Source organism: Geotrypetes seraphini, chromosome 12 (genome assembly GCF_902459505.1).
Source record: "Geotrypetes seraphini chromosome 12, aGeoSer1.1, whole genome shotgun sequence".
Taxonomy (NCBI): Eukaryota; Metazoa; Chordata; class Amphibia; order Gymnophiona; family Dermophiidae; genus Geotrypetes; species Geotrypetes seraphini.
The window spans coordinates 101,541,856-101,563,952 of NC_047095.1; the positions used below are offsets into that span (position 1 = coordinate 101,541,856).

A 22,097-nucleotide genomic window follows, 5' to 3' on the forward strand; every position below is an offset into this window, starting at 1 on the left:
CCAGATCCTCTATATTGCAGCAATATTGGTGGCTACTTAAAAGCATCTACCAGTCATGTATTAATCGCATGATGGTGCAGTAGAGTGAATTATGTATCCAGGACAGGTGGAGGGGCATAATCAAAAAAAGTGTCTAAGTCCCCTTTTGGTCTAAGTCCCTAAACGTTCAACCCAGAAGCAGGGAAAGTGTCCATAACCAAAACAAACGTCCATGTTTTGATTATGGCCTTCCTCTGCCTAAACGCCCAATCTCCACTACATCTACAAGTACCCCCACAGCACGTCTACACTTTTTAGCCATAATGAAACAAAAACACGCCTAGGCCACAAACGTCCAACAGAAGGGCTTTTAGGTGAAGGAGGAGCCAGTCCTTCGCCTAAAAGCTGGATTCTGTAACCGGTGTCTGTCAAAAACAACACCGGTTACAGAATCCCCCCCCCAACGATCCAGGCAGGAGGGTGCCCAAGCCCTCCTGCCATGTCAAACCGCAACCCCCCCTCCCGACAACATCGGGGCAAGAGGGAGCTCAAGCCCTCTTGCCCCCACCCCGACTCCCCGACATGATTGGGGCAAGAGGGAGCTCAAGCCCTTTTGCTCCAGCCAACCGCAGCACCCCTGACACGATCGGGCAAGAGGGAGCTCAAGCCCTCTTGCCCCGCCGACTCCCCAACTCCCCGACAATATCGGGCCAAGAGGGAGCCCAAGCCCTCCTGGCCCTGGTGACCCCCTACCCCCACCCCGCACTACATTACAGGCAGGAGGGATCCCAGGCTCTCCTGCCCTCGACGCAAACCCCCCTCCCCCCAAGAACCTCCGACCGCCCCCCCAGCCAACCCGCAACCCCCCTGGCCGACCCCCATGACACCCCCACCCCGCTTCCCCATACCTTTGGTTTAGTTGGCCTGACAGACGGGAGCCAAACTCGCCTGTCCGGCAGGCAGACAATGACAGAATGAGGTTGGATTGGCCCATCTGTCCCAAAGCCCCACCTACTGGTGGGCCTAAGGCACCTGGGCCAATCAGAATAGGCCCGGGAGCCTTAGGACCCTCCTGGGGGTGGGGCCTTGGGCACATGGTCGGGTTGGGCTTAAGCTTGCCCAAAGCAACTTCTGGGTGAAACTATACCCACACTCAGCCTTGGGCAAGTTTAAGTGTCCCTACGCATCTCCCCAGACTTGCAAAAACATCTATGATGTAGGCCGCCAGCTTTGGACAGGTTTTTTCTAAAAATGTGCATCCTGATTGGCTGGTTAGACAATGGTAGGATGCCTACCACTGCCTAACATTGGGGCAGCATTTATAGAATCAAGCCCTAAATGGCATTGTGTTTTTAACTGTGAACAAACCTTAGACTTGCAAATAATAAATGTTCTTAAACAAATACATAAAATGAAAATTGGCAGTCCCAGGCTTTCCTGAAAATGTGCCCTTTATTCTTTAGATTCATCATTATCTGAGGAATGTTCACTTTAAGAATGTTCTTGGTGAAGAAATTGTTTTTGATGAGAAAGGAGATTTACCCATGGATTACAATATTGTTAATCTTATATTTTTGCCCAATTGGACAGTGAAGCATGAAATTGTTGGAAGTTATAAACCTTATGCTCCACCTGGGGATGATTTTACTATCAATGAAAGAATGATAGTATGGGAGACTGCATTTACCCAGGTGAGAGAGATGACACATTTTGTAATATTGAAAAAAGCATCAGGGCAGATGATCCATAAGATCCAATTAGAGAGTTGCGCGGGGACAGAAATCCCACCCATCCCCACCTGTCCCCACCAGAATCCCACCTGTCACTACCTGTCCCCATCAGAATCTCCTCCATCGCCCATCTCCATGAGGAATCCCCTCCATCCCCGCCCGTCCCCACGAGGAATTCTCCCCATCACCGCCTGTCCCCATGAGGAATTCCCACTGTCCCTGCCTGTCCCCACCATCACCCATAAAAGTTATCTGTCCCCTTAGTACTTATTTGTATTTGGGACAGTGAAGAGTTAAGTGACTTTCCCAGAATCACAAGGAGATGCAGTGGGAATCAAACCTAGTTCCCTTGGATCTCAGGCCTTTGCACTATTAGGCTACTCTTTAACTTGTCTGACACTATTTGGCCATATTGTTTAAGCTCTTAAAGAAGTTGACTAAGAAGCCTGAATCTGTCTATCATACCATCACTCCCTCCACTCCATCATTCATTCATCTATCTCTCTCCATCAGTATGCAGTGTGCTGCTAATGTCTTATGAAGGGCTTCTGGCCAGCTTTTCTTCACTATCACTCTTTGCTGTCATAAAAAAAGCTAAATGAGAGACTAATAGGGAATTCCTTTCCTGCAGTCTGTCTCCCTTTAAACCATCATTATGCATGCCAATTTCAGCTGTCCATCGACCCTTCTTCCATCCAGTTCTCCTCTTCCCCTTGCCTTAGCCCTCTGAAATAATTTCTACACTGTGAAAACATAGTTTTCTTTGTGCAATGTGCGTGTGAGTGCCTCACAACTACACAAAGAATAACTCTGAGACATGCAAGAAGCTCGAAGTGTGTCGGACATAGTATTTTCCCCCCTCCCCCCAATTATACACATAATAATGCTGCAATCTGTCTGCAGCAGCCTTGCAGGTTAACTCGATACCTTATTGCACGAAAGGGAAATCTGTAAATGCTGAAATGAAGGCATTCTAAGAATAACAGAATTTCCTCTCCCAGCACACTGGAGAGCCCCAATTCAACTTTCTCAGCTTTCCTCCAAAAGGGGAGGAGGCGGAGGTAGGGGAGGTAGATCCCTGTCTTGAGTCTTTGTTTCCAATTGACCACAGCTGGGTTTAGGGCGGATGTTATGTAAATGCATGGGTGGGGAGGGTGGACTTCATACAGGCTGACTTTCTGTTATAGCCTTGCATGTGGCACCGCCCGACCAATCAGCAACAATGCAGTGAGCTCAGCATGTAGGCACACTGAGCGCCTACGTGCTAAGCTCATTGCTCAGAATGGTTATTCCCGCTGCGGCGCTGGACTGGTATCATCTTGAAAATTAGGTAGACCTCAGAATGGGAGATCCTAGTTCCATCCCCGTGGGAGTCCTGTTGGCCTGGGAGGGGTCCCCATGGGAGTCCCGTGGGCCTGGGAGGGGTCCCTGCGGGAGACCCATTGACCTTAAGGGGATCCCCACAGGATTCCCTCAATCCACGTTCCCGTGCAGACCTCTAGATCCAATATGGCAGGAATGTCAGCAGCCCACATCACATCTTTTGACAAAACTTTATTCACTATGCCAACATAACACAAAGCATGCCTGACTCTGGTAGTGTTTCATCTGTCAGGAGCTATAACCCCAGCTGATAATAAAATTAAATAAAACGACAATCAGGTAGTATAAATAGTACATAAATTAAGAAATGTATATTTAAATGTAATGTATATTTAAATGTATATTATAAAAAATTAAACATTATTTAACCAAGACATATGCAACATTCCAGAATATGTAAAAATCAATAAAAGCCAGTCAGATATATAAAAAAGGTTAATTTAAAATCAATAATAGAAACATGTGAAAGAGGGACACCTTAGCAGGCACTTTTCCACAATAAATTACAATCAAGGTTGCATAAGCCTGCTAGTATAGAAAACATAAACCCAAACCCGTCCAGCTCTGGAAGCAGCAGAGAGGAGGGCAGCATAGCAGGAGGCGTGCAAAGGGAGACAGCAGGAGAAACCCAGAGGGGAAAGCAGGAGAGAAGTAGGCAGGATCAGCAGGGGCAGCAGCAAGAGTTAGCTCCGCCCACCCCTGACATCATCCATTGAAGCTCCCCTTTAAAAGGGGAGGGGCCAATGGCACTCAGCCATTAGACGCACGTCAAAGGCACTCACCTTAGCAAGAGTGCCTTTGCGAAGGGCCTTTAGAAGGGACAAGCCGCCACCACTAAAGAAGAGCAGAGGGAGACCACAGCAGATGCAGAGGACTTTCAACTAGGTAAACCCAGCAGGTACAGAGACACAACCAGGCAGACACACAGAGGACAAAGCAGGCACAAAGGGCACACAACCAGGAGGACACTGAGGACATAACCAGGCAGACACAGAGGACACAACAGGCGCTGAGGACACAGCAGGTACTGAGGACACACAGCCAAGCAGACACACAGAGGACAAGGAGGCACAAAGGACACACAACCAGGAGGACACTGAGGACAAAACCAGGCAGACACAGAGGACACAATAGGCGCAGAGGACAGCCACAGCAGGCACAGAAGACACTCTCTAAAGTTAAAAGGGGATAGATTCCGTACAAACATAAGGAAGTTCTTCACCCAGAGAGTGGTAGAAAACTGAATGCTCTTCCCTCCAGGGATTCAAGACAAAGTTAGACAAGTTCCTGCTGAACAAGAACGTTCTCTGGTAGGGCTAGTCTCAGTTAGGGCCACCACTGAGGACTGCTGGGCATGATGGATCACTGGTCTGACCCAGCAGCAGCAATTCTTATGTTCTTATGTTCAAATGACCCCCCCTATTCCAGCAGCAGGAGAGATGTCAACTCTCTCCTGCCACAAACACCCCCCACATTGATGACACCCCCCTTGCAGCGGGAGAGATGCTAATCTTTCCCACTGCAAGTGACCCTAACCCTCAACAGTGGGATGAGATATCCATTCTCTCCTGCTGCCACACAACCCACTGCCTCGATCCCTCTCCTCTTACCTTGAATTATTTGGCCTAACCAGAGGGATGTCTACTCCTTGTGGCCAGTTGACCCAATTCTTCAAAATGGGCCTTCCCCTACCGAGTGCATCCTGGGCCTCAGTGCATCCCCTACCCAGTACATGCTGGGCATGTATAAGGCCCCTCCCATAGGAAGGGCAAATCCTCTAATGGGAAGGGCCTTAACAACCTGGTCAATCAGAGTCCCAAGCCCCTTCCAGATGCACCATGAAGAGGCCTAAGGCTCTGATTGGCCCGGACACACCATGGGAGGGGCCTTAGGCAACCTGGGCCAATCAGAGCCTCAGGCCCCCTCCCTGGTGCATTTTGAAGGTGGTAGGCTAGCTGGCCACAGGGAGTAGGCATCCTTCCAGTCAGTCAACTAATTCAAGGTAAGGGGGAAAGGGGTCAGATGCAGGGGGGTGTTGTGTGGCAGCAGTAGAGTGTGCATCTCTCCCAAACTGTATTAGCAGTTTGTACTACAGAGAGCCACGCTGAATGGCCCATGCTGCTTCTGATGCTCATAGGAACTCTAGGAGCATTAGGAGCAGCGGGGGCTATTCAGCATGACTCACCGTGCTAAAAACTGCTAGTGCTGTTTAATAGAAGAGGGCCTGAGTACCATCTCCAAAGAGGCAAACCTTACCTTTTAAATTTTCAGCAATGTTGCTCACAAACATATTTAACTGAATCAGCCCCAGCACAGATCCTTGAGACACTTCACTGCTCACCTTTCCTTGCTTTGAATAAATTCCATTAACAACCAATTTCTAATCCAGTCCACCACTTTGGGTCCTAACTTCATCCTGTCAAGTTTCTTGAAGAACCTCCTATGAGGAACCATATTGAAAGCTTTGCTGAAGTCTAAGTAAATTACATCTATCGCACTACCTTGATCCAATTTTCTGGGTCACCCAGTCAAAGAAGAGAGAGAGCTAAGCTGTAAGTTTTTAAAGCTGTAAAGTGCTTAAAAACACTCATTCATACCACTAAACATTCTATTTATATGGTGAGAAATGCAAAGAGATTGACATGCAGAAATATTAGTCTAACTCTTGGTAATTTCCCTACTAAGAAAGGTTAAAACTCTTCATAGGACTCACCACATAAAAAAAGGGTGATTCAGCTGGAATCTCCAGGGAAAACACACCAGCTCGACCGGGCCGGCGTGGGAGCCCTGCTCCGCCCCCCCGATCCCGCAGGAGGACACAATTTAAAAAAACAAGACTGGCGCCCAGCGCCCCCACACACCAGCTCGACCGGGCCGGTGTGGGAGCCCTGCTCCGCCCCCCCCTATCCTGCAGGAGGACACAATTTAAAAAAACAAGACCGGCGCCCAGCGCCCCACACACCAGCTCGACCGGGCCGGCGTGGGAGCCCTGCTCCGCCCCCCCCGATCCCGCAGGAGGACACAATTTAAAAAAACAAGACCGGCACCCAGCGCCCCCCACACACCAGCTCGACCGGGCCGACGTGGGAGCCCTGCTCCGCCCCCCTGATCCCGCAGGAGGACACAATTTAAAAAAAAAAGACCGGCGCCCAGCGCCCCCACACACCAGCTCGACCGGGCCGGCGTGGGAGCCCTGCTCCGCCCCCCCGATCCCGCAGGAGGACACAATTTAAAAAAACAAGACCGGCGCCCAGCACCCCCACACACCAGCTCGACTGGGCCAGCGTGGGAGCCCTGCTCCGCCCCCCCGATCCCGCAGGAGGACACAATTTAAAAAAACAAGACCGGCGCCCAGCGCCCCCACACACCAGCTCGACCGGGCCAGTGTGGGAGCCCTGCTCCGCCCCCCGATCCCGCAGGAGGACACAATTTAAAAAAACAAGACCGGCGCCCAGCGCCCCCACACACCAGCTCGACCGGGCCGGCGTGGGAGCCCTGCTCCGCCCCCCCGATCCCGCAGGAGGACACAATTTAAAAAAAACAAGACCGGCGCCCCGCGCCCCCCACACACCAGCTCGACCGGGCCGGCGTGGGAGCCCTGCTCCGCCCCCCCCGATCCCGCAGGAGGACACAATTTAAAAAAAACAAGACCGGCGCCCAGCGCCCCCACCACACCAGCTCGACCGGGCCGGCGTGGGAGCCCTGCTCCGCCCCCCCGATCCCGCAGGAGGACACAATTTTTAACTTGATCCAGCACCAACGGCGCACCGCCGTTCGGCGCGCCGACGAAGGCGCACGACAAAGGCGCATGCGCCTTAGTGCGTGCCTTTGGGAAGCGACTGCAGGGACGACTGCCGAATTACAGAAACTGCCAACACCAGCAAACCTAGAGGTGAGAGAGAATAGCCACCTAACACAAACCGGAAATCACACTAGAACACCACTACCAAAACCAACCAAATAACTACTAGGTGACTCAACTACAAACAGGAACTCGATCAGCCTACATACCGAGTCCCTCCAAAATACCAGCAAATCCCACAACTTCTCTCAACCACTCACACAATGGATACAAGCACATCCAAACTCATCCTTGCCATACTACTGCTATCCCTCTTCATAGACAAATGGAAAATAGCTGGATACCACACACAGCCAATCCCAATCATTACAGTACCACATAAATCCATTCTACAAACCAGGAAACTCCAATCCCCTAGAACCTTGATCCTCTGTTCACCATCCAACCAATCAAGCATACCCACAATCTGGGGAAAAAGACATACAACAAAAACCAAGACAAGCTCACAAAGACCTCAGACATCACAAAAAATACTATCAAATATAGCCCCTACCCCCTTCCCACTCACAAAAATCACACCAATAGCATGTTCATACTTAAATATACGATCGGTAGGCCCAAAAACAGAACTAATCAAAGACTGGCTAATCAAAAATGATCTAGGATGCCTCTTCCTAACTGAAACCTGGCTCACATCCGACACAGACCCTCACATTATTGAAATCTGTCCCAAAGGATACAAAATCGAACTAGTATGCCGAGCCAACAGAAAAGGAGGAGGGCTAGCAATCATAGTAAAAAACAACTTCAACATCAAAGTCCTAGCTAAGCACTCCACCCCCCATTTAGACCTTCTAGCCTGCCAACTCTCGGACACCACCCTTACAGGTAATCTAAATTGCCTTCTATGCTACATCACCCCAGGAAAATGGAACATCACTAAACATGATCTAGAAGAGTTCATCCTCCAGAACTCCCTTTCCTCTACAAATAATCTGATCCTTGGTGATTTAAACCTCCATCTAGAAGACCACACCTCCAAACAAGTAGTAGATATTACATCATACCTCAATGCCCTATCGTACCAGATCCTCAACCCGGAACCAACACACGAAAAAGGTCATCAACTCGATATAGCAGCATACTCATCCCCAAACCTCAACTCACAAAACATACAAATCACCAACGGCGCCTGGCAACCCACCCTATGGTCGGACCACTATAAATCTGGGAGCATCAACTGGGAGCATAACAAAAATAAACCCACTCCTCCCAAAACAAGCTTTACGACCAGGCAGAAAATCGAACCCAACACATTCTGGAGCGCAGTGGATCCAGCAATAGATTACAGCAACCCTAGTGAATTCATAAACACCTGGCGGGCCCTCAGCGAATCGACATTGAACAAACTAGCACCACTAAAAGAAAAAAACAAAATACATAGACAATCAGATAAATGGTTTGACACCGAACTCCTACAACTAAAAAGGAAATGTAGACAACTAGAAAGGGCATGGATAAAACAGAAGCAAGATATTACTAAAACAGAATGGAAAATCCAAATCAAGCAATACAAAATCAAACTGAAGGAAAAACGCAAAGACTATTACTCCAACCTCATAGGCACCGACAAACCAGACACAAAAAAACTGTTCAACCTAGTAAGAAACCTTACCGACACCAAACCATATCTAGCCACCCAGGAAAACCTAACACCTACAGCCTCTCAATTAGCAGACCACTTCAAAAATAAAATAATCTCAATTAGAACAACATTCATTAACCCACAAAACAACGTAGACAAGATTCTAATAAAACCCACAACAGATGAAGCAATACCAGCAGACAGGATCTGGACCGACTTCCCTACAACCCAGTGGACTGAACTGGACAGGTTATACAAAAAATATTGCAAATCATCATGCGATCTGAACAACTGCCCACCATACTTACTAGCAACTGCTTCCACTAACTTCAAAGCCAGCTACACATTATGGCTGCAAACCACACTCAGGGAAGGCCAGTTCCCACCAGACCTCGGAGAAATTATAATTACGCCTATACTGAAGGACCCCAAAGGTCCAACAAATAACCCATCAAATTACAGACCAATCGCTTCTATCCCAACATACATCAAAATAATAGAAGGACTAGTCGCACAACAACTGTCCATGTACCTAGAAGCCCACAACATCCTACATCCATCCCAATCCGGATTCAGAACCAACCACAGTACAGAAACCCTTCTGGTATCTCTACTAGACATAGCTCAAAGTCACCTCAGCCAAGGAAACAGACTGCTAATCATCCAATTTGATCTCTCAGCTGCATTCGATCTGGTGGACCACTCCATACTTCTCCAAATACTAGATGCAATAGGAATCTCAGGTAAAGTTCATAACTGGTTCCAAGGCTTCCTTAAAACTAGAACATACAGAGTCAAATCAAAAGACATTCTATCTGAACCATGGTCCAATCCATGCGGAGTACCACAAGGTTCTCCCCTCTCTCCCACACTTTTCAACCTATTCATAGCTTCCCTAGGCACCACCCTGGATGCCCTAAATATTACTTCTTTCAGCTATGCGGACGACATAACCATCCTCCTCCCATTCGACATAAACAACCCAATCTCCTCAGGACGCCTGAAAACTACATTGGAAACAGTGGAAAAATGGATGACAGATCACAAGTTGAAGTTGAACTCTGACAAAACTAAATTCTTACTATTAGAGAAGGACAAAAAAACCATCCCTAACAGAACTGGAAGTAAACTCAATCAAGTACCCTATACAGAGCGCCCTCAAAATCCTAGGTATACATCTAGACAGACGCTGCACAATGCAAACACAAATCCAAAAAATCACCCAAAAAGCATTCTTCACAATGCGAAATCTAAGAAAAATCAGAAAATTCTTCAATAAAGAACAATTCAGGATCATTGTCCAATCCCTTGTGCTAAGTATTGTAGACTATTGCAACAGCCTCTACTTACCTTGCCCGACCAACACGATAAAAAAACTGCAGTCCATCCAGAACACAGCCCTCAGACTCATATACTCACTCAGCAAACACGACCACATTACCAATGCATACCTTGAATCCCACTGGCTACCAATAAAAGCAAGAACACAATTCAAACTCTACTGTCTCATTTTCAAAGTAACCCACGGCACGGCACCCAGTTACCTAAATAACCGTTTTCACCACTACCTCCCACCAAGAAGAAGAAGAACACAGAACCTTTTCACCTACCCTCCACTCAACGGTACTCGTCGTAAGAAACTTTACGACAACCTCCTGGGGACACAGGCAGCTAAAATAGATTCTGACATCTCAAAATTACTGACCAAAACAACAGACATAAAAGAGTTCCGCAAAGAAATAAAAACATTACTGTTCAAAAAATATCTCCCATCACTCTAACCACCACCCAATGAGCTCCCAATCAACGACTTTGGAAATACCCACCTATATCATCTTTTTATCTGTGATCTAGAATGTACTGTAATTTCTTCTACACTACACCCGATTTAACTGATCGAGTTGACATGTATTACCTCTGTAAAATGCATTATCTTCTATTATATGTAATATCTTCTGTAATAAGTATTATCTTCTGTGAAATTGTAGTATTATAACTCATTACTGTTCCTGTAACTTACTCTTATCCTGAAATGTAACTCTACTGGAATGTCCCAGATATTTTCTATATTGTAATCCGCCTAGAACCGCAAGGCACAGGCGGAATAGAAACCCTAATGTAATGTAATGTAATGTAATATGCTGTCCAAGTTGCATTAACTAGTTGATATTCATCTGGTAGAAGTGAGCATTTTATTAAACATTGCTGCTGGAAAAATTAGGCACAGGTCTTGATATTCAGTTGGCAGTAGGCAGTGTTTTTTTGCTGACCACCACTAAATAGTACCACAAACTCACCCAGCTGCCTAATAATCACTGAAGAACAGGGATCCAAACAGATTTAATTGGTTTCAAGTTCTGTACAATTAAAAAACGACAACTGCATCATCTAGCATCTGAAAATTAGCCAATCCAACATCTTGCTGTAGCATTGGAGGTACTTCCCCTATAGCAACATATTTTTTTGCCAAATGTAAGCTTACTTCTCAATACCTGGACCACCATAAATAACTTACTTGCCATAGCCATAACTTAAATGTTTTACAGTTGCAAACAACTCTCTTGGTTTATCACAACCCTAATCCTTTCCATTTAATATTTATTATGCTCAATGTAACAAAAAATTTACATACTTCATCAACTTTAATTTGTATGTTTCTAAATCCTCTATGAAACAAAAATAGAAACATAGAAACATGATGGCAGATAAAGGCCAAATGGCCCATCCAGTCTGCCCATCCACACTAACCATTATCTATTTCTCTCTCCAAAAGGTCCCACATTCCTATCCCAGGTTTTCTTGAATTCAAACAAAGGGCTTCGATTTTATGCACCACTCTGCTTGTTTCAAGCCATTTTCAGTTTTCTGCTCAAAGGCACGTACATTGTTTTTAGCTCATATTTTTATCTGTGTAACCTACATCATCCGGACCCTTGAGGAAGGTAGTCTTGCCAAAACACGGATCATGTAGGGTCCAGCAGGACAATCATACGTGTATTACAAATTCAGACTTTTATTTGTACTTTTATTGTGAAGAGCAAATAATAAATCATCTTTCAGAACATCCACATCCACAGTCTTTTGTTTTTATCTTTGGGTTAACAGTAAAACAATATCATAATGGTAGTAATTCTGACTCTAATGTTTTCTTTAAACACCCCTACAGAAATGTATATTTGTAAAGTAATTATTACTTCATATGAAAAATAGCTGGCTATAATTAGCTGTTCTAGGGGTATATTACATCTAGAACATAATGTGTGATCTAAGGTCTGATATTGGACAGAAAGTGGACAGAAAAATAATTTGAAATTTATGCACTATACTCTACTGCAGAGGTGCCCATTAGGTCGATCGCGATCGACTGGTAGATCGCGAAGGCAACACGAGTCAATCGCGTTGCCTTCGCATTCTACTTGTTTCCTGACTCAGAAGCACCGAGCCGACCAACTTTTCCCACCCGACGTCAATTCTGACGTCGGAGAGGAAGTTCCGGGCCAGCCAATCGCTGCCTGGCTGGCCCGGATCTTCCTCTCCAACTTCAGAAATGACATTGGTGAGAGGAAATCTGGTTGGCCCGACGCTTCTGTGTGGGGAAGCAGGGAGAGCTTGGGGCGGCGGTTGGGGCGGTGGTTTAGAGGCCTGCTTGGGGCGGTGGTTTGGAGGCCTGTTCCCTGATGGCATCGGCAGTGGCTTGGGAGGAAACAGGGAGACAGAAAGAAGAGGGAGCAGGCAGACAGAAAGAAAGAAGGGAAAAATAAAGAAAGGGGGACAGGAAGACAGAAATAAAGGGGGCATAGAGACAGAAAGACAGACAGAAAGAAAGGGGGGCATGGAGACAGAAAGATAGAAAGTCAGAAAGAAAGATGAGAGGGCAGGGAGAGAGGAAGAAAAAGTTGATGGAGGGAATGAGGTCTGGAAGCATACAGCAGGCTGAAAGAAGGGAAGAAATATTGGATGCACAGTCAGAAGAATAAAGTGCAACCAGAGACTCATGAAATCATCAGACAACAAAGGTAGGAAAAAATGATTTTATTTTCAATTTAGTGATCAAAATGTGTCCGTTTTGAGAATTTATATCTGCTGTCTATATTTTGCACTATGGCCCCCTTTTACTAAACTACAATAGCGGTTTTTAGCGCAGGGAGCCTATGGGCATCGAGAGCAGCGCAGGGCATTCAGCTTAGCTCCATGCACTAAAAGCCGCTATCATGGTTTAGTAAAAAGGGAGGGGTATATTTGTCTATTTTTGTATACTTGTTACTGAGGTGACATTACATAAAGTCATCTGCCTTGACCTCTTTGAAAACCCGCGGAATGTAAATGATAATTAACATTTTTTTTCTGTTTACAGTATACTTTGTGTTTTTTAAAAATGTTATTGTTGATAAATCATTTTGACTTGGTCATTTTAAAAGTAGCTTAAAAGCCCAAAACGTTTGGGCAGTCCTGGTCTACTGTCATTTGAAGACAGATTTTTTTCCCCTCGATTCTTAGACTCCTCCACAATCCAGATGCAGTCAGAGCTGTGCTCCCGGCTACAGGAAATTACCAATAGAAGGAAAGCCCATTTGCTGCTATGATTGTATTCCCTGTCCAGCTGGAGAGATCTCTAATAAAACTGGTAGGTGATATGTAACACTTGAGATGCTCATGATGGCAGGTTTTTCAGTGTGGTGCCTGCTCTGTGAAATTTATAAGGAAATGATTAAGGTCATATTGAAATAGTCCAATAGACCATCTATCTTAGAATTCTGTCTCCAACAGTGGTTAGTCTTGGTTACTTAGCAGAACCCAGTAGAGCTTAATAGGAAAGTCCTTTCCTTATTATTCAAACCAATAAGTATATTTATTTTATTTATTTCATTTTCTATGTCCAAGTCTGATTTGGACATAGGGCAGTAGTCACCCAGTTGTCAGTAGGAAAATGGCTATTCTCAAAAAATATGTCTAAAATATTTTTTTCAAAAATATTCTATCTGTACGCCCAGGAGGTTGATCATTCAGACCAACCTATACATCTATCTGTATTCCACATTCTCAACCAAAAATTTGACCTAGTCCAAAACATGCAGAACAAGACCATTTGGACATAGGGAGGCCAGCCTTAAGAACATAAGAATTGCCACTGCTGGGTCAGACCAGTGGTCCATCATGCCCAGCAGTCAACTCATGTGGCTGCTCTCTGGTCAAAGATAAGCGCCCTAACTGAGACTAGCCCTACCTGCGTACGTTCCAGTTCAGTAGGAACTTGTCTAACTTTGTCTTGAATCCCTGGAGAGTGTTTTCCCCTATGACAGACTCCGGAAGAGTGTTCCAGTCTTCTACCACTCTCTGGGTGAAGAAGAACTTCCTTACGTTCATACGGAATCTATCCACTTTCAATTTTAGAGAGTGACCTTTTGTTCTCCCTACCTTGGAGAGGGTGAACAACCTGTCCTTATCTACTAAGTCTATTCCCTTCAGAATCTTGAATGTTTTGATCATGTCCCCTCTCACTCTCTTCTGTTTGAGAGAGAAGAAGCCCGGGTTCTCTAATCTTTCGCTGTATGGCAACTTCTCCAGCCTCTTAACCATCTTAGTCGCTCTTCTATGGACCCTTTCAAGTAGTACCGTGACCTTCTTCATGTATGGCGACCAGTGCTGTATGCAGTACTCCAGGCGAGGGCGCACCATGGCCCAGTACAGTGGCATGATAACCTTCTCCAATTTGTTGTTGATCCCCTTCTTTATCATTCCTAACATTCTGTTCATCCTTTTTGCCACCGCCACACATGGCGTGGACGGCTTCATTGACTTGTCGATCAGAACTCCCAAGTCTCTTTCCTGGGAGTTCTCTCCAAGTACCGCCCTAGACATCCTGTATTCATGCATGAGATTTTTGTTACCTACATGCATCACTTTACACTTATCCACGTTGAACCTCATCTGCCATCTCGATGCCCTTTCCTCTAGCATGGGGTGCAAGGGCATGGGGTGCAAGGAGATGTACACCGATAGATCAAAAACTGGCTGGCAGGCAGGAAACAGAGGGTTGGAGTAAAGGGCCACTACTCAGACTGGCTATGAGTCCCGAGCGGAGTCCCGCAGGGGTCAGTGCTGGGACCGCTCCTGTTCAATATATTTATTAACGACCTGGAGGCGGGAACAAAATGTGTGGTTATAAAATTTGCGATGACACCAAACTCTGCAGCAGGGTTAGGACCGCGGAAGACTGCGAGGATCTGCAAAGGGACCTAACGATACTGGAAGAGTGGGCAAAAAAGTGGCAAATGAGCTTTAACATAGAGAAATGCAAGGTCATGCATGTAGGGAAAAAGAACCTGATGTTCAGCTACAAAATGGGGGAATCACTGCTAGGGGTAAGTAACCTTGAAAGAGACCTGGGGGTGATGGTGGACACAACATTGAAGGCGTCGGCACAATACGTGATGGCCTCAAGGAAAGCAAACCAAATGTTGGGTATCATTAAGAAGGGTATCACGGCCAGGACGAAGGAAGTCATCTTGCCACTGTATCGTGTAATGGTGCTTCCGCATCTGGAGTACTGTGTCCAGTACTGGTCGCCGTACTTCAAGAAGGACATGACAGTACTTGAGGGAGTCCAGAGAAGAGTGATTACACTGATAAGGGGTAAGGAAAACTTCTCATATGCTGACAGGTTGAAAAAGCTGGGGCTATTCTCCCTGGAAAAGCGGAGACTTAGAGGAGACATGATAGAAACCTTCAAAATCCTGAAAGGCATAGAAAAGATAGACAGGGACAGATTCTTCACACTGTGGGGAACCACAAGTACAAGGGGGCACTCATAGAAATTAAAAGGGAGCAGGTTTAGAACAAACACTAGGAAGTTCTTTTTCACCCAAAGAGTGGTGGACACATGGAACACACTTCCGGAGGCCGTGATAGGCCAGAGCACGTTACAGGGCTTCAAAGCAGGTTTGGATAGGTTCCTATAGGATAAGGGGATTGAGGGGTACAGATAGGAGTTGAGGTAGGTTATAGGAATAGTCAGGGACCATTGCACAGGTGATGGGCCTGGAGGGCCGCCGTGGGAGCGGACCACTGGGCGGGATGGAACACTGGTCTGACCCAGTGGAGGCAAATTCTTATGTTCTTATATGATTATGTCACATTGCAGATCTTCGCAATCCACCTGTGTCTTCACTACTCTGAATAACTTTGTATCATCCGCAAATTTAATCACCTCACTCATCATACCAATGTTCAGATCATTTATAAGGATGTTGAAGAACATGGATCCAAGCACCGAGTCCTGGGCACCCCACTGGTAACGCTCTTCCAGTCCGAGTATTGTCCATTTATCCCCACTCTCTGTTTCCTATGCTCCAGCCAGTTTTTAATCCATGTGAGTATTTCACCCTCAATTCCATGGCTTGCAATTTTCCAAAGTAGTCATTCAAGTGGAACCTTGTCAAAAGCCTTCTGAAAATCCAGATATACAATGTTGACCAGGTCGCCCTTGTTTATCTGCCTGTTTACTCCCTCAAAGAAGTACAGCAAGTTCATCAAACATGATTTGCCTTTTCTAAAACTGTGCTGACTGGCCCATGTCCGTCAAGGTGATCAATGATTTGGTCCTTTATCAGTGACTCTACCATCTTTCCCGGTACTGAGGTCAGACTCACCAGTCTGTAGTTTCCCGGATCTCCCCTCGAACCTTTCTTGAATATCAGCATAACATTTGCCACCTTCCAGTCTTCCAGAATCTTTTCCGATTTGATCAACAGATTGACTATTTGTTGACGCAGTTCAGCTATGGTCCCTTTCAGTTTCTTGATGACCTTTGGATGGATTCCATCCGGTCCTAGGGATTTATTGCTCTTATGCCTATCAATCTGCCTACACACCTCTTCTAGAGTCTAGATTGACCATCAATCCTGTCAGCTTTCCGTCTTTGTTTCCAGCATATAGCCTGTGCAAATCTTCTTTGGTAAATACAGACGTAAAAAATGTGTTCAGTTTGTCAGCGATTGCTTTGTCCTCCTTTAGCGCTCCCTTTATTCTATGGTCATCCAAAGGTCCCACCGCTTCCTTCACTGGTCGTTTCCCCTTAATATATCAAAATAATGGCTTGAAGTTCTTCACTACCTTGGCTATTTTTATCTCGTAGTCTCTTTTGGCCCCTTTTACCAGCTTATGGAATCTTCATTGATGTTTGTGCTTGTTTCAGTTTTCTATTCCTTAAACAAAGTTTTCTTGTCTCTGATCACTTCCTTCACCTCTACAGTAAGCCACACTGGTTCTTTGTTCTTTTTCCTCTTGGATCCCTTGTTGATACGTGGTATATATAGATTTTGTGCCTCAGTGACTGTGTCCTTAAAAAGGGACCAAGCTTGCTCTAGAGTTTTTACAGTGCTTATCCTCTTCTTAATCTTCTTCCCTACCATGAGTCTCATCCCTTCATAATTCCCTTTTCAGAAGTTCAGTGCCATGGCTGTCATTTTGGACCGATGTTTCTCCTCTGTGTCCAGATCGAAGCAGATCATATTGTGATCGCTGTTTACCAGCATCCTTTCTACTTCTTCATCTTGTGCCGGTCCTCGCAGGCCATTTAGAATTAAGTCCAGAATTGCATTTCCTCTAGTATTTTCCTTGACAAGTTATTCCAGGAAGCAATCACCTACAGGATCCAAGAACTTGGTCTCTCTAATGCAGCCGGAGGTGCCTAGGTTCCAGTCTATTCCAGGATAGTTGAAGTCACCCATGATAACTGTGTTGTTCCCTTGCAGTTGCGTTTAATCTCATCCATCATTTCTCCATCAATTTCTTCAGACTGCCCTGGAGGTTGGTAGTAGATGCCAATCTTCATTTCCGGTCCATTTGTTCCCGGAATTTTGACCCATAGAGACTCTAATTTATCCATCTGTTATGGCATGTTCTCTCCAGTAACTTCAATTCCCTCTTTGATGTATATGGCAATGCCTCCTCCTTTTTGAGTCACTCTTTCTCTGTTTGTATCCTAGTAGCACCATGTCCCAGACATTTTCATCAGTCCACCATGTTTCAGTGATGCCGATGATGTCAATGTTATCTTTTTGTGCCACAGCTTCTAATTCACCCATCTTATTTCTAAGGCTCCTTGCGTTTATGTACATACACTTGAGTTTGCAGCCTGTTCCCTTCTTGTCCTTCCCTTTATGTGTCCCTTTTGTTCCCAGAATTTTGACCCATAGAGACTCTAATTTATCCGTCAGTTGTGGCGTGTTCTCTCCAGTAGGTTAAATTCCTTCTTTGATATATATGGTAATGCCCCTACCTTTCTGAGCTACTTTGCTTTGTCAGCAAAGTAGTCCAAGAGCATTTCACTGTTGAGTTTGGTGGTAAGGCACTAGTTGTCTAGTAATGTTGTGATTATCTTTTTTTTATTAGTTTAAAAAGTGTTTTTTTAATCTATTAGGGGTATTTAATAGTTGTTTGGAGCAGTACTTCTTTTTAGCCTCTAGTATGGCTTCCTCATATTCTTCATGTAGTTCCTTCCATTTAGACCTGTCACTGTTAAGCCTGGATTTGTATAATTTATTTTCCACTTTCCTTAGTTATTAAGTTGTCAGTAAACCAGGGAGAGAAGTATTTGCAAGGACATTATTAGATCTCTTCTTCATATAGGGTTCTTACCTCAGTTTGCCAGTCCATGGCAGCCTCAACAGCAGATTTTATGTTCTCATTAGATTTGAAAGGCTAATGTCACTCACAAATATATTAGAACATAAGAAATGCCTTCTCCGGATCAGACCTAAGTCCATCTAGTCCGGCGATCCGCACACGCGGAGGCCCATTTAGGTACTCCTTTATGGAGACCCGGTTTTCCCGTATCCCTCAATATGATTAGCAAGAAGGTGTGCATCCAACTTGCGTTTGAAACCCAGAACAGTAGTCTCCATCACAACCTCTTCCGGGAGAGCATTCCAAGTGCCCACCACTCGTTGTACGAAAAAGAACTTTCCGACGTTAGTCCTAAACCTGCTGCCGCTCAGTTTCAGGCTATGACCTCTTGTCTGTGTCACATCTGAAAATGTTAGTAATGCTGATTCCTGATCTATTTTGTCAAATCCTTTTAATATTTTAAAAGTCTCTATCATATCTCCTCATAGTCTTCTCTTCTCGAGGGTGAACAGTCCCAGTTTCTCGAGGCGTTCTCTGTAGCTCAAATTCTTCATACCTTTGACTAGTTTCGTGGCTCGCCTCTGCACCCTCTCCAGCAGAGTTATATCCTTCTTAAGGTATGGAGACCAGTGTTGGACACAGTATTCTAAGTGTGGTCTAACCATAGCTCTATAAAGTGGCATTATAACTTCTTCCGATCTACTCGTGATCCCCTTCTTAATCGTGCCCAACATCCTGTTTGCTCTTTTCGCCGCCGCCGCACATTGAGCCGAAGGTTTAAGGGTTCTATCAATCATTACCCCCAGATCCTTTTCTTGTTCGCATTTGGTATATTGAACAGAATAAGTCCCAACACTGATTGTGTGACACTCCACTACTCACATTTCCTTTTTCCAAGTGAATTTCAGTAAACTCCACCCTCTGGCATGCTCCATCAACCAGTTTCTAATCCAATTCACCACTTTGGGTTCTGAATTCTGCCCATCAAGTTTATTCAAGAGAAACCTATGCAGAACCATGTCAAAGGCTTTGATGAAGAGAAAATTGAAAAGTGAAAGTGCAAGCAGAAGAGAAAATGGCTAAGAATGTAAATAAGGGAGACACAATTTTTTTTCAGATATATTAGTGAAAGGAAGAAGATGAAAAATGGAATTACGAGACTAAAAGATGATATGTATTGATATGGGGGGAATGATGAGGAAAAAGCAAACATGTTAAACAAATACTTCTGTTCTGTGTTCATGGAAGAAGATCCTGGAGATTGTCTGGTGTGGCCCACTGTAATGCAGAACAATCCTGTATAACTATCACAATGGAACCTTTCACCAATAGCACCCAGACGTGTGGCCCGGAAAAGGAGCCACCCTGCAGGACTGGATTCCAAGATGGAATCAAAAACAACACAAAGTCATTATCATCTATTTCTTCAAAAACATAGTCATATTTATTCTTCCTGAATTCAGGTAAGTAGTTTTCTCCAGACGACTGCTACATTGATCAGAATATTCAAACAGCTGCACCAACAATGAGAAATAACTCAAATAGTACAAAGCCAGCATACAAACCAGTCTTTGCCTTGCCTTCAGAACTGAGGCCACTTCAGCTGTGCTCAGCATTTGTAGTCCAACTCAAACCCAAACACTGGCAGCTACAAAAGCAGGCAATTTTCAAAATCACCAAAAAAAAACAACAATACAGTCTTAGGTAATTATCTTCACCTCACAGAAGCACCACAGTCTCTACAAGCCTCTGGCTAGTTCCATATATTGCCAGGAAACGAGGGAGTGATAGGTTTTGCACAAAAAACAGTCATTAGTTTGACTCTCACAGTTCCCACCCAGGATAACAGCAAAACCTCTCCCCATTAATCACTCCCAAGCTTGTAAAAAGAAAAAAAAACATTCACTAAACAGTCCAGCATCCAAAATCACACTCACTGTTTGGAAATGGAGGCAAAGTCCACCTGCATTGCTTCAGGGACTTGAGGAGCAAATTCTGACCAACCTTCCTCCAATTCCATAGGTAACTCTCCATGGAACACAGGACCTTCCTCTAGCACCTCCATTGGAACGGGGCCATTGCTCCTGCTTGGCTGAGAGGACTCTTTAGGGAGGAAAGGATTAAACCTCCTCCCTAGCTGGCTTCCCTCTCTGTTCTTACACACAGGTTTAAGTACCTTGGGGTAACGCCCTGCTTTGTCAGCCCTGGCAGTGTTCCAAGGGCCTCCTGGGCTCCCCCGGTGGACAGTGTTATTATTATGTTCAGCAACTACTTGTCCCTTCCCAATTCCTCTCCAGGATTTCTTTTCTTCTACTTTTTTCTCTGTCCTAACTGGGACCTGAGCAGGGAGAATATCTGGCTGGTCACACTGGCAAAGCTACACATGAGTATGGAGTAGATACCATACCATTCACAGAAGAAAGTGTTTATGATCAATTTGAAAAATTGAAGGTGGACAAAGCAATGGGACCGGACGGGATCCTTCCAGGATATTGAGGAAGCTCAGAGAGGTTCTCCTGGGCCCTATTAAAGATTTGTTCAACAAATCTGTGGAGATGGGATTGGTTCATGGGGATTGGAGAAAAGCGGATGTATGTCCTATTCACAAAAGTGGTCACAGAGATGAAGTGGGAAACTACAGGCCGGTAAACCTCACTTCAGTTATTGAAAAATAATGGAAGTGTTGCTGAAAGAAAGGATATTGAAATTCCTAGAATCAAATGGGTTACAGGTTCCAAAATAACATGGTTTTACTAAAGGTGAATCATGCCAAACAAATCTGATTGAATTTTTTGATTGGGTGACCAGAGAATTGGATCAAGGGCATATGCTAGATGTAATTTACTTAGATTTCAGCAAAGCCTTTGACACAGTTCCTTATAGAAGGCTTTTGAACAAACTTGATGGGCTGAAGTTAGGACCCAAAGTGGTGAACTAGATTAGAAACTGGTTGATGGACAGATGCCAGAGGGTGGTGGTTAATGGAATTTGCTTGAAAGAAGGAAAGGTTAGTAGTGGAGTCCCTCAGGGATTGGTGCTGGGGCCGATCCTGTTCAATATGTATGTGAGCGACATTGTTTAAGGGTTAGAAGGAAAATTTTGCCTTTTTGTGGATGATACCAAGATTTGTAACAGAGTAGACATCGTGGAGGGAGTAGAAAACAAGAAAAAGGATCTACAAAAATTAGAGGAAAGGTCTATCTGGCAACTAAAATTCAATGCAAAGAATTTGGGATTAGAAATTGGAAGGAGCCATATGTGCTGGGAGGTGAGAGGCTGATATGCATGGATGGGGAGAGGGACCTTGGGGTGATAGTGTCTGAAGATCTAAAGGCAAAGAAACAGTGTGACAAGGCGGTGGCTGTTGCCAGAAGGATGCTAAGCTATATAGAGAAAGACATGACCAGTAGTAGAAAGAAGGTGTTGATGCCCCTGTACAGGTCAATAGTGAGTACTGTGTTCAGTTTTGGAGACCGTATCTGGCAAAGGACATAAAAAGACTTGAAGTGGTCCAGAGGAAGGCAACAAAAATAGTAGGAGGTTTGTACCAGAATACATATGAGAAGAGACTGGAAGTCCTGAATATGTATACCCTAGAGGAAAGGAGCAACAGGGAATATATGATTCAGATGTTCAAATAATTGAAAGGTATTAACATAGAACAAAATCTATTCCATAGAAAGGAAAATGATAAAACCAGAGGACATAATTTGAAGTTGAGGAGTGGTAGACTCAAGAGTAATGTTAGGAAATTCTTCTTTATGGAGAGGGTGGTTGATGAGTGGAATGCGCTCCTATGGGATGTGGTGGAGAAGAAAATGGTGACAGAATTCAAACAAGCATCGGATGAACACAAAGAATCTCTAATCAGAAAATAATGGGTATACACTGAAGGCTAAGACTAGTACTGGGCAGACTTGCATGATCTGTG

General features: G+C 44.9%; 1 protein-coding gene across 1 annotated transcript in view; it reads left to right on the forward strand.

Moving 5' to 3' along the window:
- The window catches only part of LOC117346188 (vomeronasal type-2 receptor 26-like), a 35,409-nt gene that overhangs the window by 9,062 nt on the left and 4,250 nt on the right, over window positions 1-22,097 (forward strand). The window contains exons 3-4 of the mRNA XM_033915591.1: window positions 1,443-1,670; window positions 13,037-13,163. Coding sequence (XP_033771482.1) covers window positions 1,443-1,670; window positions 13,037-13,163 — 355 coding nt within the window. The remainder of the gene's footprint in view (window positions 1-1,442; window positions 1,671-13,036; window positions 13,164-22,097) is intronic.